The sequence below is a fragment of the Cyprinus carpio genome, chromosome A2, assembly GCF_018340385.1.
Source record: "Cyprinus carpio isolate SPL01 chromosome A2, ASM1834038v1, whole genome shotgun sequence".
Lineage (NCBI taxonomy): Eukaryota > Metazoa > Chordata > Actinopteri > Cypriniformes > Cyprinidae > Cyprinus > Cyprinus carpio.
This window is the reverse complement of record NC_056573.1, coordinates 13,633,115-13,658,066: the sequence shown is the minus strand read 5'-3', so window position 1 is coordinate 13,658,066 and position 24,952 is coordinate 13,633,115. Positions and strand designations below refer to the sequence as shown.

The following is a 24,952-nucleotide window of genomic DNA, read 5'->3' as shown; positions in this document are numbered from 1 at the left end:
AGACTGTCTGCATGTGCTGTGTCTAAATCGAGTGTGGGATAAAATACCATGTGAGAATTTTGTTTTTGTTTTTTTACACTGTCTTATACAGTTAAGCTCAAATGTGTTATTAACAACAATTTTTCTAATTGCACTTATTCAGATTTAAATACATTAAGTATTTTATCTTAAAACAAAACCATTAAATGAGCTACTAATACTAAATGAAAAGGGTTTTTTTTTTTCAGTAAAATCTATTTTGTTTAATTTTGCATATCAGCAAAAGTGTACTATTTATCAAGATGTTATAAGCATGTTGTGCTATAAAACCTAAAATATTAAGAATTCTTAAACCATAAACTTTGGCAGCATATAAGAGTGCAGATCTGTAACGGGTGGTTTGAAAAACTCCCTTCCTCAGGTAATTTCACATGTAATGAGCCAGCAAAGCAAATTCATGTAAATAGCATTTAAATTGCAAAACACTATTTTCAAATGTCTACATTTGCTTAAGTGACTTGTTGTCATTTACTTTGTTAAAACTTCTATTTATGACCATGGTGCATATCATATGGTAAAGGCCCACTGGACTGTTCAGAAAAGTTCATTTGTGAATCTGGTTATCCATAAACACATTAACAAGCATGTCTAATGTCTAATTAATCCTCATGTTCACCAAGCTTGGTGAATTTTAAAAAGTAACTTAGAAACCGTACAGACATGCTGTGAATACAGTTTTCACTGTGCATATAAAACGCTAGGTGCTCAAGCAAGCACACAAGACTGCAAGGCCTGCTGGGATAAGAATACTGGATGCCTGCTTGAGGAAAGAAAATTGCTTTTCAACTTGACTGTGCACCGGGGGAGTGATTTTCAATGAACATACCTCCTGCATTGAAGTGCAACCCTTAGACCTAGGAAAAGTAATGAAAGTGTGGTGTATTTATTTATGGTCACATTACATGGAATATTACAACGGGCTATACCACAGGCCAGCTCCTGTTTTTTCTGCTCGTATTTGCATATATCTGGGATTCTGGAATTTTTCAGGACACACAGACCCCATTTTCACAACCGTTGTGTGAATGGAACTTTTCTAGACTGGATGTTATACAGTACCTAATCTCCACTATGTGTTACATGTGTAAACACTGCATATTTACATGTGTGCTTTCGTTAACTTACAGAGACAGAGGTATGAACTGTGTATCATCTGAAGGTTTCAGATCTAGTCACTGTCTTTCAAGCTGCTCCTGTCTGAACTGTGCAAAACTTTGATGGTCTCCCGCATACACTCACGAAAACTAAGGTCTTCAGTTCTTTCTGTTCATTGTCTGGTGCTGGTTGTGTTTTAGCACACACTGTTGCTTCATTACTCATCTTTTGTGTGGTTTAATTAAAATATCTCTACTATTGGAATGTATTCCTTCTCTTTGAAATCCTTGGTGGACAAAATTGTGACAACTGTATGCAAGTTTTAAATGGGATATTGTCTGCTTTAAAATTAAGTCGGTAGCATTGCTGGGTTTTCTGGGGGCCCTTGTACATTTTATTGCATTGGGCCCCTTCTATGGCATTGCTAGAAATGATGGCCCTCACTCACACTTTTTTTTTGGTGACACTGCTCTTTAGGACCGTGTACACCAAGGTCAATAACTATGATGATGAATAAAAGTTATTGAAGTTATAATAATATTTTAAGGTGAATAGCAAAGTCCATACAATAGCTAACAATAACGAAACAGAGAATTGATTTCGCTAAAGTGTTTTTCCCCAGCTGATATTTGATAGCCAATAAAAAAACATTCCACTTTCAAAAGGTCAAGCATTTAAAGCAGCAGTGCATGCTTATAATAAATAGAATGTTACCATCTCTTGGCGTAAACACTAATACAGCTATTGTTCTCTTTCTAGTTATCATTCTTGGCATGAACAGGCCATTATGTGCCATGCTTTTTCTTCAATTTCTACTTGTTTCTTCATTCATTTTGATTTCAAGCAAACATCAAACATAGAAAATTAAATAATCTTGCAGTATACTGGGGTATAATAAAAGATCAAAATGAAGCAATTATACAAAAAAAATAGTGTGTTCCCTCTCATGTCTTAAATAAAAACAGCCGTCCATTAGCCAGTTTTTTACCAATGCGTGGAATCTTCATTTACAGATTGATGCACAAAGGGATTCTTCCATTCAATGAAGTTACCATGGCTGCGCTTGTTCTAGTCAAGGTAATGTTCAAGGACTAAACATAGAAATCATTTAACCAGTGAGACTGATGGAAGCAGCATGGTCAGGCTGATTAAAAATCATGAAAATAAATAATAAAAACAAACCTTCATATCTCACTCGCTGTTCCCTCTATTCACTTTGTCCATGCTATTTGCACACCATTTGAAAGACCGAGCTCCTTTGTGCTCCTCTTAAATAGGATCTCTGCTGGCCTGCCCTCGCTGCAAAGCTAAGTCACCGGCTTTTATATCTCAAAATGTAGACATATGGATGAAATGAAATCTGATTTCCATCAAAAATCTGAAGAGGTTTTACATTGTATCTGTTCCCTCAATACTGTGATATTGAGTTTTAAAACATTTCCTGAACTGCTGTATGTACGGTGTATTTTGTTAGTTATTTGTCAGTAAGAATTTAGATTTAGACAGAAGTCTCCCTGACTTTTAGCAAAAGAACAGGTCAGAGATTTTTAATTTTTTCCTGATGTACATACAGCATGTAAAAAACAAGCCAGCATGATTTATAAAAGGGAAATCTTTGGCCTTGAAAAGTGAAGCTTCTGTCGACTGAATGCCTCAAGATTTGCCCATCTTCACATAAACCTGTATTTTTTTTCTTGACATCTGTCAGTGTGGAGGCACTGCAGAGCACGAACACATTCATATCAATTAACAAAGGAAGAGACAGGGTCTCAAAAGGTGATGATGCCATGGGCGTTTTCATCCTTATGTAATAGCATTGCTTCTGCTGGGATGAAAAGCCATGCACTATGACCACACCCAGTTTGACCGAGGGTTGGTTGATTTTCAACCCTGGGGCAGAGGCTGGGGCTTTTATAACTCTCAGCCATTTGACACAGACTCCAGATAGACTCAGTCTACAAGAGTGGATGCCTCAATGAGAAGGTAAACTACTTTGACCTATTGTTGTATTTTTATTATAACATGTTAGAATGCCATTCATTACTTTCATTTTTGCCATACTGTAAAATGTCAGAATAATTTTATGCAGTTATTTTTGTTAACATAATCAGTATGTTGTTCATAATCAGTAATGGTGCTCATGTTCAAATAAGTGGCTGTTCACTGTGCTGATATTAAACCATTCTGGTTTGGTTTTCTAATTGAAGTGGTATAATGTAATTTCTAAAGTTGTGTTTGTGTGTATCTGTCAGTGTTATTATTGTTAACTAAAACTATTAAAAGTTGTTTTTGTTAGTTGAAATAAAGTATACACCAAATATAAGATGTAATAAAAAAAATGTTGCCTGGGCAGTTTTCTGAAATAAAGTTGAAAATGAATTAGTGAAATTAGTGAAACTAAAACTTAAATGAAAATAAAGCTAAATAGAAATATTAAAAAAATAATAGAAACTGAAATACCTAATTGTAAAATAACTGGTGGTATCTGTCTGTGGGTGTTTGAGCTTGTGTGTTGATGTGTGTGCAGGTCTCCAGGAGACATTATGGAGTTAACACAAGCTGACAGACAGCATTTAGACAAGAGCAAACAAGACACAGGTTCTTTAGGAAACACAGATGTCGGCCTGAAATATGATAGTGGGCGCGTAGCCCATGACTTCAGCTGCATCCACAGCAAAGGTACAGCAAATAATCAGATGAAAAGGTGTTGAAATGTCTGAGCTTCTCTCCTGCAGCACAACAATGGTAGTAGAAACTATTTCTGAAAAGAAATAGAGCCCGGCATTGTGGGATATTTTACTCTTTTCAGTTTGATACAAAATATAATGAATGTTTTGACCGAACATGCTCAAACTTAGAGAAAGCTAATGGAAATAACATTGTTTGACATTCAATTATCTATTCAAATATTGTTCCTATGAAATGAAATAAAATAAAATGAAATGAAATGATGCATAAATTGCACTCTAAGCCGTCTTGGATAAAAGTGTTTCCAAATGAAACAAAAAAAAATGTAAATGTAATATTGATTTAAATTAAATAAAGCTATCAAGAGACTCATTTTAAATTCAGCTACACAATTACTTCCACAAAGTAAATATTTTCATTCAATATGGTGCATTCAAATTATTTTCATTAGCAGTACTTGCAAATGTTTTACAATTTTCAAATGAAAAATGCAAACTAAACCACAGAACTATGTTGCAACGGCTCTGGATATTGTAGACAATGCATAGTGCTCATACTGGACCTGAATCACAAATCATTTGTGAGAATGGCGTGCATTTTGTGTTTGTTCAGATCTGCTTCCTGCTGAAGATGGAGAGGAAGCAACCAAGCACTTCCTGCAGGAGCTGGTAAACATCTTGCTGGCCTACATCAATAAATCCCTCAAACGCAGCTCCAAAGTTCTAGATTTCCATTATCCTCACCAGCTTAAGGAAGGTCTGGAGGGATTCAGCCTGGAGCTCCCTGACCAGCCAGATAACCTGGAGCAGCTGCTGGTGGACTGTAGAGACACACTTAAATATGGAGTTAAAACAGGTAAGAACATGAAAAATACCACAAGTCACAGTTGTGTTTAGTGGAGGTTTTTGTTAATGCTCCCCTTTAATGTTGCCAGGTCATCCAAGGTTTTTCAACCAGCTGTCAACTGGACTTGACATCATTGGTCTGGCAGGAGAATGGTTGACGTCCACAGCAAATACAAACATGTAAGGCAGGAGTTTAATTTCTTCAACATTCATATTATAATTATAGATAGACAGAAAAATAAATGTTAGGGCGTCCAGGGAATTTAAAATTAGGTATTGGGATGAAACAAATTACTGTAACTGCTTTCAACATTGATACATCGTATTTTTGCTCAACTACATGCAGCCTTGGTGAGCATTAGAGACTGCTTGAAAAAAATACATGTATTTAAAAACTCTTATCGAAGCTAAACTTTTAAAAAGTGTAACATGTAGGTTTTAAAATTGCTTATTTTTTAGCTGTTAGTTATGGGGAAGTTATTTATTATATTTCTAATATCAAGCTTGAGATAAATAGTACAAAAACAATAAGTTATGTATGTTAAAGTCACCACGTGACAGAAGTTGCAACAGATCCTTTCTGCCACATTGTGAGGTACATCTGGTAAACATAGTATGCATATGTTGATTGGATGGAGGCAGATCTGAATGTGAGCTTTCAGTATGTTGTAAGAAAGGGGCAGGTTTTAAGTGGACTAAATGATTTGGGAAGTCATGACATTTATGACATTTTTAATAAAAAGTGAGGTAAAAAAAAATCAATAAGATTTTCCGAAAATAAATGTTCCATTTCCAATTTGACTGAAAGCAACGTTTGTTACAGTTTCCATTATACCCGATTTCTTTTACGGTTCTTTAGAGCACATATGAGTCTAAGTTCTTCTCTTTTTACAGGTTCACTTATGAAATATCCCCAGTCTTTATACTCATGGAGGAAGTAGTTCTGAGAAAAATGCATTCAATTATTGGATGGCCAGAGGAAGATGGAGATGGCATATTTTGTCCTGGTAACAAGCTGAAAGCACAAAAATACAGGACGCATTTATATTTGTGTTTTGAAAATGAACATTGAAACTCTAATATCATTAGTATTTCATTAAACAGCTAATGGCTTTCTCTGCAGGAGGCACCATGTCCAATTTGTACAGTGTGTTGTTGGCTAGGTTTCATCTCTTTCCGGTGGTGAAGACCCAGGGGATGTCTGCAATACCTCGCCTGGCATTGTTCACTTCTGCGCACGTACATAATCTCATTATTGTTTCCTCCACTCTCAGCGGGCATGCTGTGGCAGTTCCACTTACTCAATGAGACACATAGCACAACACATTTCAGCTATTACCTCCTGACCCACTGATTGGGAGGTCAGACTTTATGTGTCACAGCTGTGTTTTTTAAAAGTGCTGATAAACTGACGTTTATTTAAATATTTCTTATATGGTAAAGCAAAAGGTCAGATCATGTTAGCTGTTTGCCTGTGCATGTTTAACATATGGTTTCCTTATTAGAGTCATTATTCAATCAAGAAGTCTGCAGCAGTTCTCGGTATCGGCTCTGAAAATGTTATCGTCGTCAGATGTGATGAAAGGTGAGATTGGTGGATGGAATCATAAGTTCATCATTTGCAATGTGTCCAGTTTACCCAGATTAATACAACTTTTTGGTTTCTCTCTGTGAGGGGGAAGATGATCTCATCAGAATTGAACTCCAGCATTGAGACAGCAAAGTCTAAGGTTCGTCAAATTTGCTGACTTTGAGCTGAATTTTTTTATTATAAAAGTTTGTTTTCTGGTTCCCGCCATTTACGGATAACAACTCCATATAACATTTCATGAAAAACATGAAAGCCCTAATTTTTCCAACTAACAACTTTCAAAACTGTTTTATGGAGTTTTCTCTTTTTTTCTTTGTTTTTTCAGAAAGACGTTTTATCACCTGAACAATCATTATGTTGTTAAACAACAGCACAGTCCGTTGAACGTACTGTACTTCTATTCCTCACAGCCTTGTTTTAATTCCTGTCAAAAATTAAATATGTCACTACCCTGTTTAAGTTCTATAGCACTTTGTATTCAGATTGCTTTCTCAGCCAAACTCATCAAATCAGTAGCAATGTATCATATCAGTCCTTCAGTGAGAACATGGAAACAATTGTGATTTTTTCCCCTTCTATCTCTCCATGCTTTCATTATTGGCAACAGCAGTATGCACAAAACGTGTGATTCTGATAGTCAAAATTAAAAAAGAGAGTTAATGGTGGTCAGCTCCAGTGACGCAGATGGTAAAACGTGTGTACTTTTGATGTCATCGACCCGGGTTCGAATCTGCCTTTTGGTGAACTTTTTTTCTCCCTTTTCAAATTTCAAAGCACATCAGAAAAGCATAAATAAAGCAAAAAAGCTAAATAATCCAAAAGTTGAAAATAAAGTATTGGGTAGGGTAAGGGTAGGTGTAGGGAGGGCATTATTGTCCCAATAAGGTGGCATCCATTTAATAATTTGAATTAAAATTTACACTCACTAAGTTATTATTGCATACTGTTTTTTTAATGTACTACAATACTGAAGTGCAGATAATTGCCACTATTTGCAATAAGTAGTATAAATAGCAGAAAATCCTGCTATTTTAACATAGTGTAAATAGAATCTATAGCTATTTGCACTTAGTGTAAATAGCATATCATTAAAAAAAATGCTGCTATTTGCACTTAGTGTAAATAGCATCTATCTCTAAGAAAATATGCTATTTTCACTTAGTGTAAATAGCATCTAATTGCTATTTACACTTAGTGTAAATAGCATCTACTGCTACTTGCACTTAGTGTAAATAGCCTCTATCGCTATTTACACTTAGTGCAAATAGCCGCTGCCTTAAAATAAATGTCAGTTCTACTACTCTAAGGGGTAAGCTTTAACATGCAAAGTGAAGGGTTTATCTGTTCTACTGTAGCCAAAAAATATATATATTATGAATATATCCTGCATTGAAATAAATGGTCATGAATGGGACAATTTCATGTTTTTCCCCTAAAAGAAATACAAATAGAAATAGAAATAGTCTAATTCCCAGTAGCTAAAAAAAAAAAAAAAAAACATTCAGCTCAAAAAAAAAAAAAAAAAAAAAAAAAAAAAAAAAAAATGGGGGGGGGGGGTAGTTAGAAACATTTTTCACACAGAAATTGACAATAAATTCTGTAAACAATTACTAAGAGACAATAAGTAACACTGAATTAAACATGAAATTTTGGAGTAGAAAAACTAAATCATATTTTCTTGTCATATTTTAAGGCCAATTCACACTGCACTGACAGATGCAGACAAACAGCAACAGACATGTTTGTCGGATTTTGTTGGCTCAGTGTGTTCCCCTGTCTGCATCTGTTGGTATTGGTCTGTGCTTATTTTTTTAGTTTTTTTTTTGTTTGTTTTGTTTTGTTTTGTTTCAGAGTTATAAATAAAACTTTAAAAAGGTTATTGGAATATGTTTAACAAGAATTTCTATTTCAGTCTTTCTATTTCAAAATTTCATGTTTAATTTAATGTGTTATTTGCTGTGTCTTTGTAATTAATTGTGAAATTGTCAATTTCTGAGTGAAAATTGTTTCTATGCCAGATCTTTTTAGTGTGTGATATCTTGTGTCTTCTACATTTAGCAAATCCCTTTTTGCTGTCTATAGGGTCTGGTGCCATTCTATGTCAATGCAACGGCAGGAACCACAGTCTATGGAGCCTTTGACCCTCTGAATGAAATTGCGGACATTTGTAAACACCACGGCCTATGGATGCATGTGGATGTAATGTATTTTATCTTATTAGGTACATTTTATTAAATATAGTCAAAATGAGGCAGTGCTTTAATACTCTCATCTTATTTAGGCTGCTTGGGGTGGAGGCTTGCTTCTGTCCAACAAACATCGTGTGAAACTGCAAGGAATTGAAAGGTAACCTAAATCAAGCATTTTGATTGTATAATGTGTTCCTTGTGCTCAGTGGCATAAGCAATGCCAAGGTCTTGGGTTTGATTCACTGGGAATTCATGAAGTGATAAAATGTATACTGTACATTGAGTGTAGTGCTTTGCTTGGATAAAAGCCTCCAATAAATGCATAATTGTTAACTGAGAAACAGAGCAACATTTAGTCCATTTAACTGTTAGGAGTGCAGATAACAAGGTTTTGTGATGTAATGCTTTAGCGTAAGCAATGTCAAACTCCAAAAGAGTTCAGTTACCTTTCTCTGAGATTCATTAACACTTGCAAATTTGCCGTGTGCCACAGAAAAATTAATGGGGTGACTGTTTGCACGGCTAACATTTTCTGATCCCACTGTCTCTATTGATAAAATGGCCAAATATTAAAAAAGTACTTTTTTTAGTATTTACCTGATCACGTTCCTGTTTACATGTTACCTGTTTGTTGGACTCTCATGTTGCTTTTAAATCTTGTTGGCTAATACAAGCATGGGCTGCTTCATCTACCTTAAATGTCAGCAGTCAATTCTCTGGATGCTTCTTCAACATCCCCCCATGTTTCATTTTCTTTTAATCAACACAAAGTGCCGCCTTCATTCCCATTACATTTGGTGTTCTGCAGGATAATTCGCGTAATTTCTCTACAATTTTAGCTCCAAAAGGAGTGTGGTGAAAGCACATTGGCATTGACTCTGTGAGATTGTGTTAAAACATATAACCCACTCAACCAGCTGTCAGCCTAAACACTTTCTTACTTTCATTTCTTTTGTACTGATGGTTGGCCAGAACCTGCAATTACAGCCTTGCTCCTAGAATACATAAAATTGATAAAAAAAAAAAAGTTTCTGTCTAATGGATTCCACCTCCACTTTCACCTCCATTTCAAAAATCATTTTATATTTTTAATGTGTATTTTAAATTGGTGGAATTATTTCAACATCTAACATCATAATTTTATTCATATGCATTCATCCAGAGCCCATTCTGTGACCTGGAACCCACACAAGATGATGGGCGTCCCACTGCAATGCTCGACCATTCTAGTGAAGAAGAAGGTGAGCTGAGAATAAGGATATAAAAAGCATATAGTAAAAAAAAACATAATAATAATAAAATTTAAAAAATAGACATTTTTGTATGTTTTACTGCTATGGAGAAGCTGAATAACATAAATTTACTTATATAGGTGAATTTACACAAATTGATTTTGTTCAGAAGGACATGCCCTTGATGGTTAATATTGTGCCTCTGTCATGTCAGCCTTTTGTGATGGTTGTATTTTTCCCTTAATTTTTCTGAGTGACACAGTTGAATCTCAATATCAATATCTGAGCACAAATGACGCAGACTGCAAAGCATGCAAGACAGTCACATCTAGGAATCAAGGTTTTGTCAAGAACAGTGGGCAGCTTTACTGCTAAAGACAAACCAAGAATTCATAGCCATCGCAACAGGCTGCAGATAGTCATTGATTCTTGAGGAGGTATTGAAATCCAAGGCTATGTTAAGGCCATGTGTTGTTCTCAGGGCCTCCTGCAGGAATGTAATCAGCTGTGTGCTGAGTATCTCTTCCAACCTGACAAGCACTATGATGTGTCCTACGACACTGGAGACAAAAGCATTCAGTGTGGACGGCACGTAGACGTCTTCAAGCTGTGGCTCATGTGGAAGGCAAAGGTTTGACAGACAATCTCTTAATTCAAACTAAATGTGCTTTCAACCACCATCAGAAATGTGACCTGGAAAATGACAGCTCTCAGATGGAAATTATTATTATTATTATTATTATTATTTAATTTTTTGTGGAGAAGTGAAGAAGAAATAAGTGGAGGCAAAATATTGTTTGAAATAGTTCAATATCCACAACTGAAAAGTAGGAATTGTGCCCCAATTATTAAAAAAAATAAAAGAAAAAGAAGAAATATTATTTATTCTTTTATATATAACCATATTCTATCATTCTTTTCAGTGAGTGAGCTTTTGGTTTCATCTACTTTTAAAATGTTTATTTCTCTTTTTTGAAATGTTTATTTCTTTTCCACATTTTTTAAGACTGATTCAAAGATTTCAAAGATTTCAAAGATTTAAATATGGCAAAATTACAAAAAAAATAAAAAATAAAAAAACTTTTCTTATAGAGAAAGCAAATATTAAATAAATTATTTATAGGGTTCTGAGGGTTTTGAAGCACAGATCAACCACTGCCTGGAAAATGCAGAGTATCTTTACTACAAGCTGAAGAGAAGATCAGACTTTCAGCTTGTCTTCAAAGGAAAGGTAATTGCCATGTTTCTGTAAATTTTCAGCATATTTTAAGATAATTGAATAATTCTGAATAATTCTAACAGTTGTTAGAACTCATGGTGAATTTCGGTTCCCTGTGCATTACATAAATCATTGTTTTATGATTTCATATATTTCACATATTATTTCAGCCCGAACACAGTAATGTCTGCTTTTGGTATCTCCCAAAACGACTGCAAAGCATTCTTCCAAGCCCAGAGCGAGACAGAGAACTTCATATGGTAAGTCAAGAAATGAAGCCTTTTCATTTCTTAATTAACCAGTAAATTTAGGAAGACAGTTTATCTGCTTGTAAGCTAACATTATGAATTCCCACAGGTGGCTCCAAAAATCAAGACGAAGATGATGGAGGAAGGATTCACAATGATTGGCTATCAACCTCTGGAAGACAAAGTGAATTTCTTCCGTTGTGTTTTCTCCAACCCAGCCACTCAGAGGGAGGACGTGGACTTTCTAATAGATGAAATCGTTCGTCTGGGCTGTGAACTGTGAAAATCTTTCTTATAAAAATCAGAAACAGGATAAATATTTATTTATTTATAGACTTCTTACTTCATACATCTGATTCCAGTTATCAGTACATATGGCATTGTGAGTAAAATAATTTACAGCTTTCTTTTTTTTAATCTATATATCAACATTTTTTATATTTATATTATTTAGGTGAAGTGTGCTATATGTGATCTGCTTTACAAACCCTGTAGCTTTTGACTAATGAACATCTGAACTAAATTATAAATGAGGTTTGAAAGACATATTAGTGGAGCCACATTGACCAAAGGGAATAGATGGTCACATGTTGATTTTCATTAAACCAACATGCTGCTTTCAGATGAGTCATTCCTTATACGGTGACTAAATGGCACCTGTTCTTTATCAAGAGGAACAAACAAAGTGCATTCTGAAGGGAAAGAATTTCTCAGCGCTTTCTGCTCATTTGTTTTGCAGTATACTGGTGCCTCCTGCTGGTAGGATCTACTAATGGCCGGGGCTACTAAGTTAATAACAATTATGAGATTGTGAGATACTAAACACTGTAGAAGAGTCAAATATTCATAATAACATTCATTTAAAAAAACTTATTTCATTGAACATGCTCAAATCGATCACATTTTTGGTCTTTGTATGTCTGAATCTGTTTGCAGCTTGTTGGTTTTCATGCTTCACTCTGTCCTACACGAAAGGAATTTTGCGTGAAAGTGATTTTACACATTTATTTATTTATTTGTATACCACCTGCTGTTCAAGCTCCATTAGTAATAAAATTATATAGCATGCAGGTCCCTTTGAATTTAGGTTTCTTTTTGCAGCACAAGCAGTCAGCTGGGATTCATTTGTCTTCTAGCCCACAACTGACAGTTAAGATTGAAAATCAGTCAGAACAGATGTTTTTTTTTTTGTTTGTTTTTTTTTACCCTTTTTATCCCAAGCTCTTTGTCCAAATTTTTTTTTACCCATATATTCCCCAAATATATATTTCAAAAGCAGATGACAACATCCTTGTGCAGAGCATAAGAGGATTTGTAAGCGTGTGTGACTGTGAAGATGGATTGTGTCAGTGCTGTGTGGTAATGGCCTGTTAAAGGCCCATTTGGATAGATGATTTACTAAAGTTAGAGAAGAAACCGACATGTGGACAACAGCATCAATCACGTACAGTGCTGCCTGGCACTTTGCATGATTTCAGCAAATGCGTGCAGTGCTGTAGCATGTTGACATATGCGGCCAAGGTAAATGAGGTGTGCTCTTTTGGCATTTTTAGGCAGAGTTCTAAATATGTATACTGACAAAATAGCATGCCAAAAAAAATAAAAAAAAAAACATTTTCTTATGAAACCTTTAATCTCAAAGCAATGCAATTAATAAGAAGTTTACCTGTATTTTGAATTTGCACTGCATTACATTATGTTTTTGAGTTAATATAAACGTATGTAAAATTAATGGATAATGTGCCTTTTCTGCATGTAGCTTTTTCACATTTCTGAGTTTGAAATGTGGAATTAAATGTAGCAAGGTGAACGTCTATGGATGTACACATGGATGCCAATTTCCACACAAGAAAACAAGTTTATTACATAGAAAACTGAAACTGATGAATGAGAAACAGTAATGACATACAAAGTCAAAGTCACAATTATGAAAAAAATTACATTAAAACTTGAAATGATGAGATAAAAAGTTATGACAAACATTTTGACTTTTTATGTCATAATTAGTTTGTCATAATTGACTTGTATGTTTCTTTATCTCATTATTTCAACTTTTTGACATGATGATTTTATCTTTACTGGTTTTGTCATAATTATGACTTTTGTATCAATTTCAACTGTCATGTCTTCCTCAGCTGCATTAGAAACACCATTGCAGCTAAGGTGACTATTTTTCGCAATTTAATTCCAGAGTAAAAGTACACACAGTATAGTGTTATAACTGCACATTTAAAAAGAAAAAATAATAATAACTCTGCTAGATTTATTTAATTGTTGTGGAATGGCATCATCACAGTCATACTGGAACAGAAAAGGTTCAACGTGTTCTGCTGTAAATATTTGGCTAAGGAGACAGCATGACTGTATACTTGAGTTTATGTACCTATGATAAAAGGGTGTAGCTGAATCAGTCAAACCTGTTAATTAAGAGTAAAACATACAATGTGATTACTGTCATATGCTTGTCATTTGGAACAAGATATTTGTCTTTCATTTCATATCAAATCAGATCATATCAGGTCTATTAATAATCTTACTTGGCCTATAAGATCACAATTTAAAAGCATAGCAGAATGTATTTACTATATACGACCTTGATGAAAGCCTGATCATTGATAATAATTTGTGAGTCTTCAATACAGTTTGGTTTAGGGGTTGCACAGACTAATTGACTAGTCAACTCGACTTTAATGCTCTGCCATGACGCTTTAAGCTTGACGTCGACTAATCACTGATCCTATATAGGGTGCAACAGTATACGAAATTACACTCAGTTTACAAACAGTTAAAATGACAAATAAATGCATACTCTGAATGTGCTCCACAAGACGTGTGAGAAAGTACAAATTAACACCTGACCTCTTGTGGGTTTGCTACTGTTATAATTAAAAATTGTAGAAGGGTAAAACAAGCCAGGCAGACATTGTATGATGTAGGCCTAAGCAACACAGCTACAACAAATAAAATTAATAATGGGTGTGTTAGATTTATAGTGTGCAAATAATCAAGCATTGACAATCGGTTGTATTGGCGGCAACGAGGGGCCAGAGATGCATTCTCTTTTTTTATAGCATTCCAAGAACAATAGGTGGGGAAAAAAAGCAAAAATACTGCCATCAATCAAGTGTGATGGGTGGTGTTGACAGCTTTTGATGCAGATGGGTGAGCCTCACTGGGCCAGAGCTCATCTCACATTTGGATATCAGTGTACAAATGTGGTATTCAGGAAAGTATTATTACTTAGATCAAAGATTATTATATAAAAAAACCCTTAAAGGGACTTTGCTTAGATGTACATATATTACACATACTGAATCAATACCATTGATTTAGGCTTATAGCAGTAACATAAACTATTTATAATGAGAGGAATCTAATTTAATTTAATGTCCAACAAGTTGCTGATAACATCATGTTTGGGGAAAATGCATATGGGGCCAGTAAGATTTTTTTTTAGAAGTTTCTGGCTGCATTTATTTGATAGTAAATACTGGAATATTATGAAATATTATTAGAATTTAAAATAACTGTTTTCTTTTTTAATCTATTTTTAAATGTAATTTATTCATGTGATGGCAAAGCTGAATTTTCAGCAGTCATTGCTCCATTCTTCACTGTCACATGATCCTTCAGAAATCATTCTAACACTGCCAAGTGCTTAAAAAAATAAATAAAAAAAAAAACTTCTTATCAATGTTGGAAACTGCATTTATATATATATATATATATATATATATATATATATATATAATGTAGAAGTCTTCACAGTCGATTTTGATCAATTTATTGCATCGTTGCTGAATAAAAGTATTAACTTCTTTCCAAAACAATCTCTGGTCCCAGACATGAACAGTAGTGTATTTGTGCAGCTTTTTAAGCAGCATGTAGAGGAGTCAAAATGTTCTTATATTAATATTCTTCTGTTTTGAATGAAGTATAAATTATCACACAAATCAATCTGTTGTTTTCACTCATTTAATCGAAGGCAAAGTCAAAACCCATTAGTAAAAAACACACAAAAAACAAAAAACGTAAAGAAACTGCTTCGTTGAACACCTTAAAACATACAGCAATCAAATACATACAGCAATGAACATTATTTAAAGGCAGTGAAGCTACGTAGTAATATGTAATTTCATTTCTACATTTTATTGTTCGGTCACAAACTGCACAACTCCTACAGACTGTCAATAATGCACAACTCCACTGTAGTATTAGAGACCAAGTTAATTTCCCTCAGGTACATAAAAGACATGCAAATACATGGAATCAATACTGCTAGATTCTTTAATGACATTAATTGAACACATTCCTTAAGAACAAATGAATCAGGGCTTTCATAGACTTTTGGAATACCACAAATTGCATAGATTGTGCCCTCGACTTCTTTCATTCCCTTCTGCTCATCTACTGTATATAGTCACCATGGGTATGTGATGTACATAATCACAATCACATCTGAATTCACAAGAGATTGAGCCATATTGGAAGGTCCTTACAACAGAATTTGATTAATCCATCTCATCCGCAGGAAATAATAGTGAAGCGCTTGGACACACAGGACATGTTATGCAACACGATACCCAGCAGAAAAATCAAAATGAATGCCACAAGTAATACAGTGCAAACCCCTGTCCATGCTGTGGTCTTAACTGCCACCTCCTCCTCCATCCCCTCCTCACCTGTCTCATCTCCCAGCACATGGCTCCGGCCATCAGAGACGTTTAACACCCCAACGCTTTTAGGAGCGAATCGGCATGCCGGTTCTCCAGGCAGCAACGCCCCATCTGTGTCCAAAGGGACAGGCAGCAGGTAGCAGCTGCTATTGGGTAAGTGTATAAAGATGGGAGTGTGTTCGGAGGAGTGAGACAGACTGATAATGGAAAGTACTTCCGGGTCGTCTGGAAGATGTGAGACCGAAAGGCCGCCGGGGATCTGCGTCACACAACGACACCAAGGACAGCGGAGCTCTCTCTGGCTGAGCCTCATCTGGCTCAGACACACGGAGCAGCAGGTATGCTGGCAGTGCAGAAGTTTGGGACGGCGCCGTTGGCTGAAGTAGTTGAAACAGATTTGGCACTCAAGGCTGGAGCTCTGGGACAAGGTGTCCATCGTCCTTAAAATGTGGCTTCTCAGTTGCTTCGATGAAGGTAGTCTTGCCGATTTGTTTTGCCAATGCACTTCTCCGTCAACCACTCGATGTTGATCGGGTCGTCAGTGCTTTAATCCACGTCTAGCTCTTCCTGTGGAAGCGAGACAAATATGTTGCATCAAAACAGACGGTCAAGGATTTAATCCAGGGGAAAAGTTTTGGCACATACACATGCAGGCAGAGGGGTTAATTTATTATGCGCTAGCTGTGAGCTGGATCTAAATTCTTGTCAGGCTTGACTTAGATGTAGATGCCCTGGATAAGTAAACAAATCAGCAGGGATTAGGACCGACACAATCATCCTAGACAACAATGGTGAAGAACGCTGAGGTTAAATCGTGTGTGTGAACTAAAAACAAAACAGCTTAATTGGTTAATTATCTGTAATTAATTCTTTGATTATACGAAATGACTTGATTGCTTCACGGAGTTATTCTTACCATGGGTTTAGCACTGATCCAAGCAGGGTTTCAAATCATTCAATGTGCACAGCTGGAAATAAAAGCAGTCTACAGGAATATCCTTCCCCATCTAATGATGAAATAGTTCTATAAAATATGAAAAAATACATGACAATAAAGAACAAAAGAAATAATAATTTAACAGACTTAAAATTAATCTAATCCTAAAGTAGGGAGAATGAGGTTAAATGAGCCTAATTTAAAGTTGTGCCCTAAATGCGGAGAAATTAGAGGTGAAACAAACACCTAGTAATATTTCATGTTTAAAAGTTTAGATTTTAAAATAGAAGAATGCATCTATAACATATGGCTACAAAATATGTCTATAAATAAACTTGCCTCATGTTACTGGTAAACTGTATAACTATTTACTAATGAATATACTATTCTAACGTAATTTTGCTGTACATTATTCACATTTCATAAACCAATCAGGAAAACAGCATGCCTGAAAATAGTGAAATAATTTATCATTTTCTAATAATACACATTCCCCAAATGCACCTGACACTTTCCACCACAGCTACAATTTTCATTGTTTAGTACATTTTAAAAACACATTTTGCATTTGCTCAAATTGTATTTCAAAATTGAAAAGGTACTTTCTGCCTCTTGAAGCACATTTTTTAAGGTTAAACATTTTCAGTTTGAAAAATCTGCACTGTTAACAAAATACATTTCACATCTTTTTGAAATATTTTAGCCAGAAACAATATTTTTTTGCAGAATGGATACATTTTTTTGCTGTATGATGCATACAAGTTAATGTAACATGACAAATGCTTATCACTTTGTGCAACTCTGAAATCTGTGTAAGATGAATTATTTCTAAATACATGATCATAAGGGGGTGACATATCCTGCCCAGTGACACATCTAGTACTCCTCACCTCCTGACTGCTGACCTGTGTTCTTTGGTTCTGCCTTTTCCTCTGCTTTATATAACTATTCTTTTTATGTAGTTTATTTTGTCTTCATTTACACTGTTAAATACGATAATATCATGAACATTTCAATGTTTCAAACAACACTATAAATAAAATACATTAATATTATTATATTTTCTGTTATCAATGTAACCTTGTAATCAGGGTTGTTTCATTGCCATAAAAAGCTGTTCTACTCAATGGGCAGTGTAATCCACTTAAGAGTGTTTATATACACACACAATGAGAGTACGGATTTTCACTGGATGAAAAACTTCCTCTTACAAGCAACAGCAAAATGTGACCTAGTTTACTTGAGCCCTTAGCCGAAATTTCTGAAACCTGCATGACACATGACTATTAGCATGCATGAAGCTGACCAGTGAATGACAGTTCAAAACCCCCTCCAGCACTCAAGCCTCCTTCTGACCAATTCAGAGCTTAAAAATATTTCCTGACCTCATCTAAAATTTATTTGAAGGCATTTGTTTCCTTCAGGTACTGTACAGCTAATATGCATTTTAATTGCTTGGCTCAATGCTTGTCACTAGGGGAGGAGTATTCAAGGCGAAATGAAGTGTGCCGGTACTACACGTCAATCACCTGAGAAAAGAATGAACACTTACCAAGTGACCTAGTTAAAGTTAAATGACTTCTTAACATTTAACGGCCACGTTTTCAGCATAAACTTCACTCCAGACTTCCTGTTGTTACACTTACAGCCATAACATAATAATTTGCTCATGTGACCATGACATGCAAAACAAAACAGTTATCACGTCATGTTCTACTCTTTCAAGTTCAAAGGTTTATACCATGTAAGTAATTGCTCATATATGTATAATTCCACTCCATCCCTTGAGGGGAAAAATAATTAATAATGCAATTAAGCCTGCTATTGTGGCATGAATGGACGGACGCCCCTGAGAGCTTATCCATTATAAGGTGCACATTATCATGATGGAGAAGTGGAAATATTTCCATTCTCTTTGGGACTTCCAATCAAAACACATTACATAGAAGGCTTTAGAGACTTACAGACATGAATGCTTTTAATTTACTAATAAAACTTTTGGCTAAATGAGCCCAGTTCATCATTTGAAGTCATGATTATTTCATGCTCATCAAATTGGTGTCATTACAAATCTGAAAAAAAATTAAACAAATGTGAATACTACAGTATGTATCCAGATCACAGTTATGGAGAATTCATGTGCTTCATATTTCAGTTACCATGAAAACCATTCCAGCTCAATTTCACATAGCATAATTTCCTTCGGCACACAGGGGAGAAACCGTGCCAATCTATTAAACGTCCTGTGGGTACATTTTCTAAATCATATGAAATATTTGAGAAGGTGTAACCTTGTGAACATGTCCTTTGAGTTCAATATTTCATTTTATGCTGAGCAAGCTAGCTTTCACTTGGCATATTTTCTACCCAGATTCGAAATATTTGCCTTTTTTTGCATTTACTATAAAACAATAGAGGATTAAGAGCATGACTACAGAAATACAATGGGACTGGCACACTAGATGTGCCTCACAAAAAGATATTATCAAATGTGAAACTATGCCTTTTCGATTATATCTTTAAAGAAACATGAATCCCATGGTGGAAGCTTCACTGAGGGTCAATCTTCGGTCCAACGTCTCGAAAACTAAAACAATGAAACAAGCAGATAACAAACCGTCAGCTGTGCTCTAGCATCAACCTGATGGATGCAGCTGAATCAGGGGATTTGTCAGAAAGGGGGTAAATGAAAGGGGGAAAATGAAAAACTAAGGCCGTGAGACATTTCTCAAGGGCAATGCGCTGACTTGAGCAGGTGGGGAGGGGCGTCATTCATGCATGCCCTTGGCCTTTACTTTTTGATGCCTTTTTTTTTTTCATGCAACATAAGATCCTGTGGGATGTTGGCATTACAGCTTGCCACCGCCAACGTTAACCTGTGTAAACAATGCAGAAATGTGAAACATCCCGGTGTGACACATAATTCACACAATCTTCATCTGTGTTTATTTTTTTAATTGAAAAACACTGAACTTCAATTGAGCAGGGTGCGTTTGTGATAGGAAGCAGATAACAAAGTGTTTAACTTTGTACTAAAGTGCTGTCTGAACGGGTGTCAAATTAACAGAACTCTTACAGTGATTAAAGTACATGCCGATCATCAACACAAACCCATGTTAATAAGAAACCAAACAGAGAAAAGGAAACTCAAATGCTTAGTGGATCAAGCAGTGTCTGATAGCAAACCACTGAGATGAGATGTGCAAGATAATATCAGTGGAATTTACTAATGAAGACACAAGGACACAGTAAAGTCAAACAGCCTCAGTCAACATTTCTGTTGAAGTTGAATGACATATAAACAGACTCTGTGTGCTGAAGTTTGGGACTTATAAAGATAGCCCAAATGTTTTGGACTGCATGACATGTACAGGCATTATCAGGGCACGTCTGTTTTCAAAAACAGGCATATTTAAAATAGCTGCCATTGGCTGTGTATCAAAACCTAGCAAGCTGCTCACATTTCTGAGCATCCAGCACGCCTATGTCACCCAGAAATGCTGCCTAGTTAGGCAGCTCACTATGGTTTGACACGCGACCATTGCGGCGTATCTCTAAACAATCAAAACAAGACTTCAACCGGAACAGGGACAGAAAGTGCCCAAAATAACCCTGCTGCAGTGTAAAAGACCAGGTTTCTTCTGTACTGCACTGATTCATAATAGAACCAAATACAGTAAAACACAATGCAAAACTTGATGGGCTGCTACTGAACTTGCTTTGAACAGACAATGTGCTCCAATAAAGTTAAACATGCTGAGGGCAGGTTATAAAACCGCGGTTGAAACGTAATGTTGCAAGTATGCATCGATGCAATGGAACAAAAACTGATCCAAACAAACAGGTTTTGGTTGCCGTTAACTCTGTTAGAGTTTAACATGGGATAAAATCTCAGAACAAATTTGATGCGAGTGCACAAATAGGAAAGCCAAGTAGGTCTAGCCCTTTCTTTGAAAAGAGTAACTTGGGGAAACTCACCTTGCATATCGAGAGGTGTTTTCATCTATGCAAACGGAGAACATCGCATGCAGAGCAGCCTCATCTGTCATACCTCACTCTGCCTTCTTCAAAGGCTGCAGTACTGTACTTTAAACGCTCTCTGCTACTCCCACAGCGCAGCCAATAGCGAGCGACGTCTGCGAAGACAACAGCCAATTGAGAAGCCCGCTAATCACATTGCCACGCCCCTTAACTAGAGCTAATCAAGTCTAAACGAGTCTGATCGTTTAATTGTTTGAAGGCGGATTACATTTGTTTCAAAACAAATACGTACTTGTCTTGAACGAAACGCACAACAATCTTAATCACAATCCTCATTTTAAGTAAACACTGCAAAAATATTAAATCTTTCCGTTGTTTTTTTAGCATGCTTTGATGAACATTAAGTGATTCATAATGTAGGATTTATAGCATTGAAGTAGAGCTTGAAAGGGATGAACTACTGGTAAGATTATCTAGTGAAGATGCTCACAGCGCTGTTAGAAGTAAACTTTTATTTGCGCATTGTTGAACAGTATTGCATGACAAGTTGTTTATCCATTTCTATACCATTCCTCTGGGCAAAATCAGATTAAATTTAGAGGAAGCCATCAAACTGCCTTTTTAAATGTCAAAGCTGTCATTCAAAGTGACATAACGTATTGCAATGCCGAAATATAAAATCAGATGAGAGAACCTGAGAAGCTTGTGACATTTGGGCTTTTAACCCCAAAGATATAATAGGCAGTATAACTAAATACAAATATGGTCAGTCAGACTTAGCCATCGAGGAAAACTTTTAAAAATTAGTCAGATGTGACAAAGGATTTAAAAAAAAAAAAAAAAAAAAAAAAAAAATAAAAAAAAAAAACAAACACTGGACACGGGTCAAGTGCAATGCTGAGACTTTAATGACACAATAACACTGTACAGCTAGGTGGAGTTTTCTGCATGTCAACATTACACAGATGTATAAAAATAGCATGGTAATAAAAACAAAGACATATTTGGACTAAGAGTGGCCAAAACTGCCAAATTGTCCACTTTATTTCTCAGCCTCCCTTTTTTTTTCCCCCTCCCCTGCATCAGCCCTTAAACCAGCTGCATCTCTAGTGCCCAACATTTGAAACTGGTCGCAATGGGCCAGTCCTTGACCACACACAGACTCAGAGCCCTTACACACCAGACAAGATCCACACCTCCCCCATCAAGCCACATGCGAAAAGGCCTTCTAAACAGGTCAAGGCCTGGTCCAATGAGAGCAGTCTCGGTATAATATTAAGATGAATGCATTACACCCAAAATAGAAAAAAAAATTTAACTTGAGCACTGGAAATGCAGCAAGGTGTACATCACAGTTATACTTTAAGTTACATACAGTCAAGAACAGTGTCCATGTGTACATTCATAGTGAAGTGCATTTTACACAAGTTTCGGGTAATACACTAAGTATTACAGCAGTGCATTGTGGTTTAGTATCTTGTGCCTCTTTTCGTCATAGCACCTGATAGGACACAGATGTTGCACGGATAAAAACGGAGTTTCAACATCTATTTGAACTATTTAAATCCCTAAACTCACCTCTGCCTCTCTGGCAGTAAGTAAATTGGGTTTCGTCATATTCACTTCTTGGCCTTTGCTGGTGGACTGTCTTACAAGTCGGCCTTCTCAAAGGAGTTCTCCCTTTACACATCAAAAAGAACAGTTTAAAAGACAAGCCATACTTGACACTTGCATTGAACAACTTTTAGACATCCAAGTAGGCATTTAAATCAATTTCCTACCTTGATCCTGAGGTCCACTAACTTGCCTCAAAGATCTTGGTTTGGCACCATAGCTCACCCAATGTTCTTGGTCAGAGACAACACCCTCTCTAAATGGTCGTTCTAAAAATATTTTTGCATGAGCTGACCACCTAGTGACAACATTAAAATGCAAATTCAAAAGAAAAAAACCTTACCAATACAAGGCCTGCACAAGGCACTCTTTTGAATTCTCTTATCTGCTTTAGCCAGAGAGCCACACTCCTCACAGCACTCTCCTTTGGGATGCACACGAGCCTGCTCACGTAGATCACAGCTCTCTTGGCCTTCACACAGCAGCTTCCTGTGCCGGTGCTTGGCACAGTGATGCCCACAAGAGGGCAGCGCATGCCTGCTGCAACACTTCCTCTTGGGCATTCTCGGAGACTCGCAGTTACTCCGCACCTCTGCATCGAGGTCATACTCACAGTCTTGATCAGACGCCTCATCTCTCTCAAGATGGCTGTGTTCAGCCACCCTGCACATTCCTACTTCATCCTGCAAGCTTGAGCCACAGCACACACACATTTTCTGGCAGACAGGGCAAGATTTTTCCACACTCAGGAGCTCTTTTCTGGAGTGAAAAGGAACGTCACTGGTTTCAGCCAGCTTGCCACCACCAACATACACATGCCCCGGAATAAGATCGAGATCCTCCACATCAGTGGAGAACATCTCATCTCTGGAAGAGAGCTCATCTATGGATGGACTCAGGACACTCTGGCGCTCTTGGGTCACCTGAGGGTAGTAGCTGTAGGAATATGCACTGCCAATTGAGGACAGATAGTTTTGTCGAGGCAACAGCATAGGCGGAGAATCAAAGTAAACAAGTGGGTCAATCTCTCGTTCAAGACTTAGGCCAGTTGTGGTCTTATTGCAGGGCAAGCGAAGGATTTGATACGACAGGTCAAAGTCTCCAGAGAGCTTTATAAGAGGCTCCATAACTGCAACAGCATCATTAGATGCAATATTCTGTACCAGCTCATCACCTGGTTTCTCCAAATCGAGATTCTCTGTTAGATCAGCAGTGCCTTTGACACCACTACAGAACACATTGCCAGTTGCACTTGTTGACTTTCCATTTTGGCAGCATGTTTCATCAGGAACACTTTGTTGCTCATCCTCGGGATCCTCTTCCTCATGGACAGAGGAACTGTCAAGGGGTAGCACATCTGATAGCATACATTCATCCAGTCTACCCTGGCTAGATTCAGCATCATACGCAGAGTCGCTGTAGGTTGTGGGCCTTGTGACCGGTTCCTCCTTGCCTTCCTGAGAGGTGAGCTCTAACTTAGAGTCTTCATTTAAACAGGTCAGTTTTTCTCCCTGTACTACATCAGGGGTAGAGGAGACCACAGAGTTAAGCCCCTTGTCACCACCTTGTTCACTGGCCTTCAGACTCTCAATTTTGTCTATCAGTTTGTTGACTGAATCACTAGGATCTGTTTGGACCTCAGAACAGGCAGTCTCCCGATGCGTCCCTGCATGTTGATAGTGTTGGCGGACACGCAAATCGTAGGATGCAACAGAGGGGAAGGGTGATTCTTCTGTAATCGATAGGCTGCATGGGCGCATGTGGGATCACATACCCAGGATACTGCATAAACTGATAAGGGGCCACATATGGACGGCCAAATTGCAAAGCTGGAAAAATAATAATAAAAGATTGTTGTAAGTTAAGTGATCAATGTACAGTAATCAGTGCCTCAAGACTAAACTTACCTGGCCCTGGAAAGCCATAGTGGCCATATGGATTCATGGGCCATTGATACATAAAACAAGGCTGAGATGGTGGCTGAACATAGAAAAAGGGTCTGGTGTGGTTTACTGGATGGTGAGTTTGCCCAACTCCCATTGATTGTGAACTGTTGTTTATGCCTTTAAAAAAAAAAAAAAAGAAAGAAAAAGTCACTTGCCAGATCATTAGTATACAGAATTAGCATTTGCCCGGTTGTTGTTGTTTTTACAGCGTCCCTGTATCTCAAACAGTATAGAGCATGGCGCTAGCGACAAAATCATGGGCTGAGAAAATTAGCCTACCTTCCATTTCTTGTGAGGAGACGAAGACAGCACAAAATACAAAACACCGCAATACTGTAAAACAAACTTGCCACACTCAAAACCATGATAGATCAGACCAAACAAACAATCAGTAAAGGGCAAGATCATTTAAAAATGGACAGGCATGCTATTAATACCATAACATCAACAGCGAAATGACTAACCTTAGATGTGAATGTGACAAAGTGGACTCAAATGTGCATAAAGCGAGTGCGACTAACTCTGGCTATAAAGCCTTGCACTTCAGAATTATAGGTTATGATTGTTTCCACTGATCCACATTTACGCAATCAAATGGTTGACAGCAGGTGTATCCAATTTGTCCTATATTCAGCAAAGCACTGACGTCAGA

The 24,952-nt window shown here is 36.7% G+C and overlaps 3 protein-coding genes across 6 annotated transcripts; 1 reads left to right on the top strand and 2 right to left on the bottom strand.

Moving 5' to 3' along the window:
• Positions 1-3,024: 3,024 nt before the first annotated feature.
• On the top strand, positions 3,025-12,317 carry LOC109094980 (glutamate decarboxylase 1-like). 2 transcript variants are annotated; one of them, XM_042774296.1, is made up of 16 exons: positions 3,025-3,117; positions 3,662-3,813; positions 4,435-4,490; positions 4,569-4,677; positions 4,757-4,847; positions 5,562-5,674; positions 5,791-5,906; positions 6,173-6,252; positions 6,343-6,397; positions 8,341-8,457; positions 8,540-8,604; positions 9,610-9,688; positions 10,161-10,310; positions 10,803-10,910; positions 11,069-11,158; positions 11,256-12,317. In XM_042774296.1, exons 1-16 carry the CDS (start codon positions 3,110-3,112, stop codon positions 11,427-11,429), a joined length of 1,563 nt encoding a protein of 520 aa, XP_042630230.1. In that variant the 5' UTR covers positions 3,025-3,109; the 3' UTR covers positions 11,430-12,317. The 2 variants fall into 2 exon arrangements, with proteins under 2 accessions (XP_042630230.1, XP_042630222.1); XM_042774288.1 differs by having other exon boundaries at positions 4,435-4,677; positions 11,256-12,316.
• A 2,790-nt stretch (positions 12,318-15,107) lies between these two features.
• Positions 15,108-20,894, bottom strand: LOC109095457 (E3 ubiquitin-protein ligase rnf152-like). 3 transcript variants are annotated; one of them, XM_042774267.1, is made up of 4 exons: positions 20,738-20,894; positions 16,739-16,846; positions 16,468-16,553; positions 15,108-16,389 (listed from the first exon to the last, which is right to left on the bottom strand). In XM_042774267.1, exon 4 carries the CDS (start codon positions 16,256-16,258, stop codon positions 15,668-15,670), a length of 591 nt encoding a protein of 196 aa, XP_042630201.1. In that variant the 5' UTR covers positions 16,259-16,389; positions 16,468-16,553; positions 16,739-16,846; positions 20,738-20,894; the 3' UTR covers positions 15,108-15,667. The 3 variants fall into 3 exon arrangements, with proteins under 3 accessions (XP_042630201.1, XP_018964718.1, XP_018964720.1); XM_019109173.2 differs by lacking the exon at positions 16,468-16,553; XM_019109175.2 differs by lacking the exons at positions 16,468-16,553; positions 16,739-16,846 and having other exon boundaries at positions 20,738-20,887.
• A 731-nt stretch (positions 20,895-21,625) lies between these two features.
• LOC109095458 (bucky ball-like) lies at positions 21,626-24,910 on the bottom strand. The gene is given in 8 exon segments (XM_042774239.1): positions 21,626-22,241; positions 22,319-22,420; positions 22,522-22,623; positions 22,698-24,076; positions 24,078-24,183; positions 24,262-24,417; positions 24,580-24,633; positions 24,765-24,910. Coding segments are annotated over 7 exon segments (1,884 nt in total). The 5' UTR covers positions 24,587-24,633; positions 24,765-24,910; the 3' UTR covers positions 21,626-22,209.
• Positions 24,911-24,952: the final 42 nt, after the last annotated feature.

What these genes read in the sequence shown, in the direction of transcription:
- LOC109094980 (XM_042774288.1), top strand. An exon ending in TCCACAGCAAATACAAACAT is followed by an intron (nt 4,848 to 5,561) that starts GTAAGGCAGGAG and finishes CTCTTTTTACAG; the next exon opens with GTTCACTTATGAAATATCCC. An exon ending in GAGACAGAGAACTTCATATG is followed by an intron (nt 11,159 to 11,255) that starts GTAAGTCAAGAA and finishes GAATTCCCACAG; the next exon opens with GTGGCTCCAAAAATCAAGAC.
- LOC109095457 (XM_042774267.1), bottom strand. Translation starts at nt 16,258, where the DNA reads ATGGACACCTTGTCCCAGAGCTCCAGCCTTGAGTGCCAAATCTGTTTC.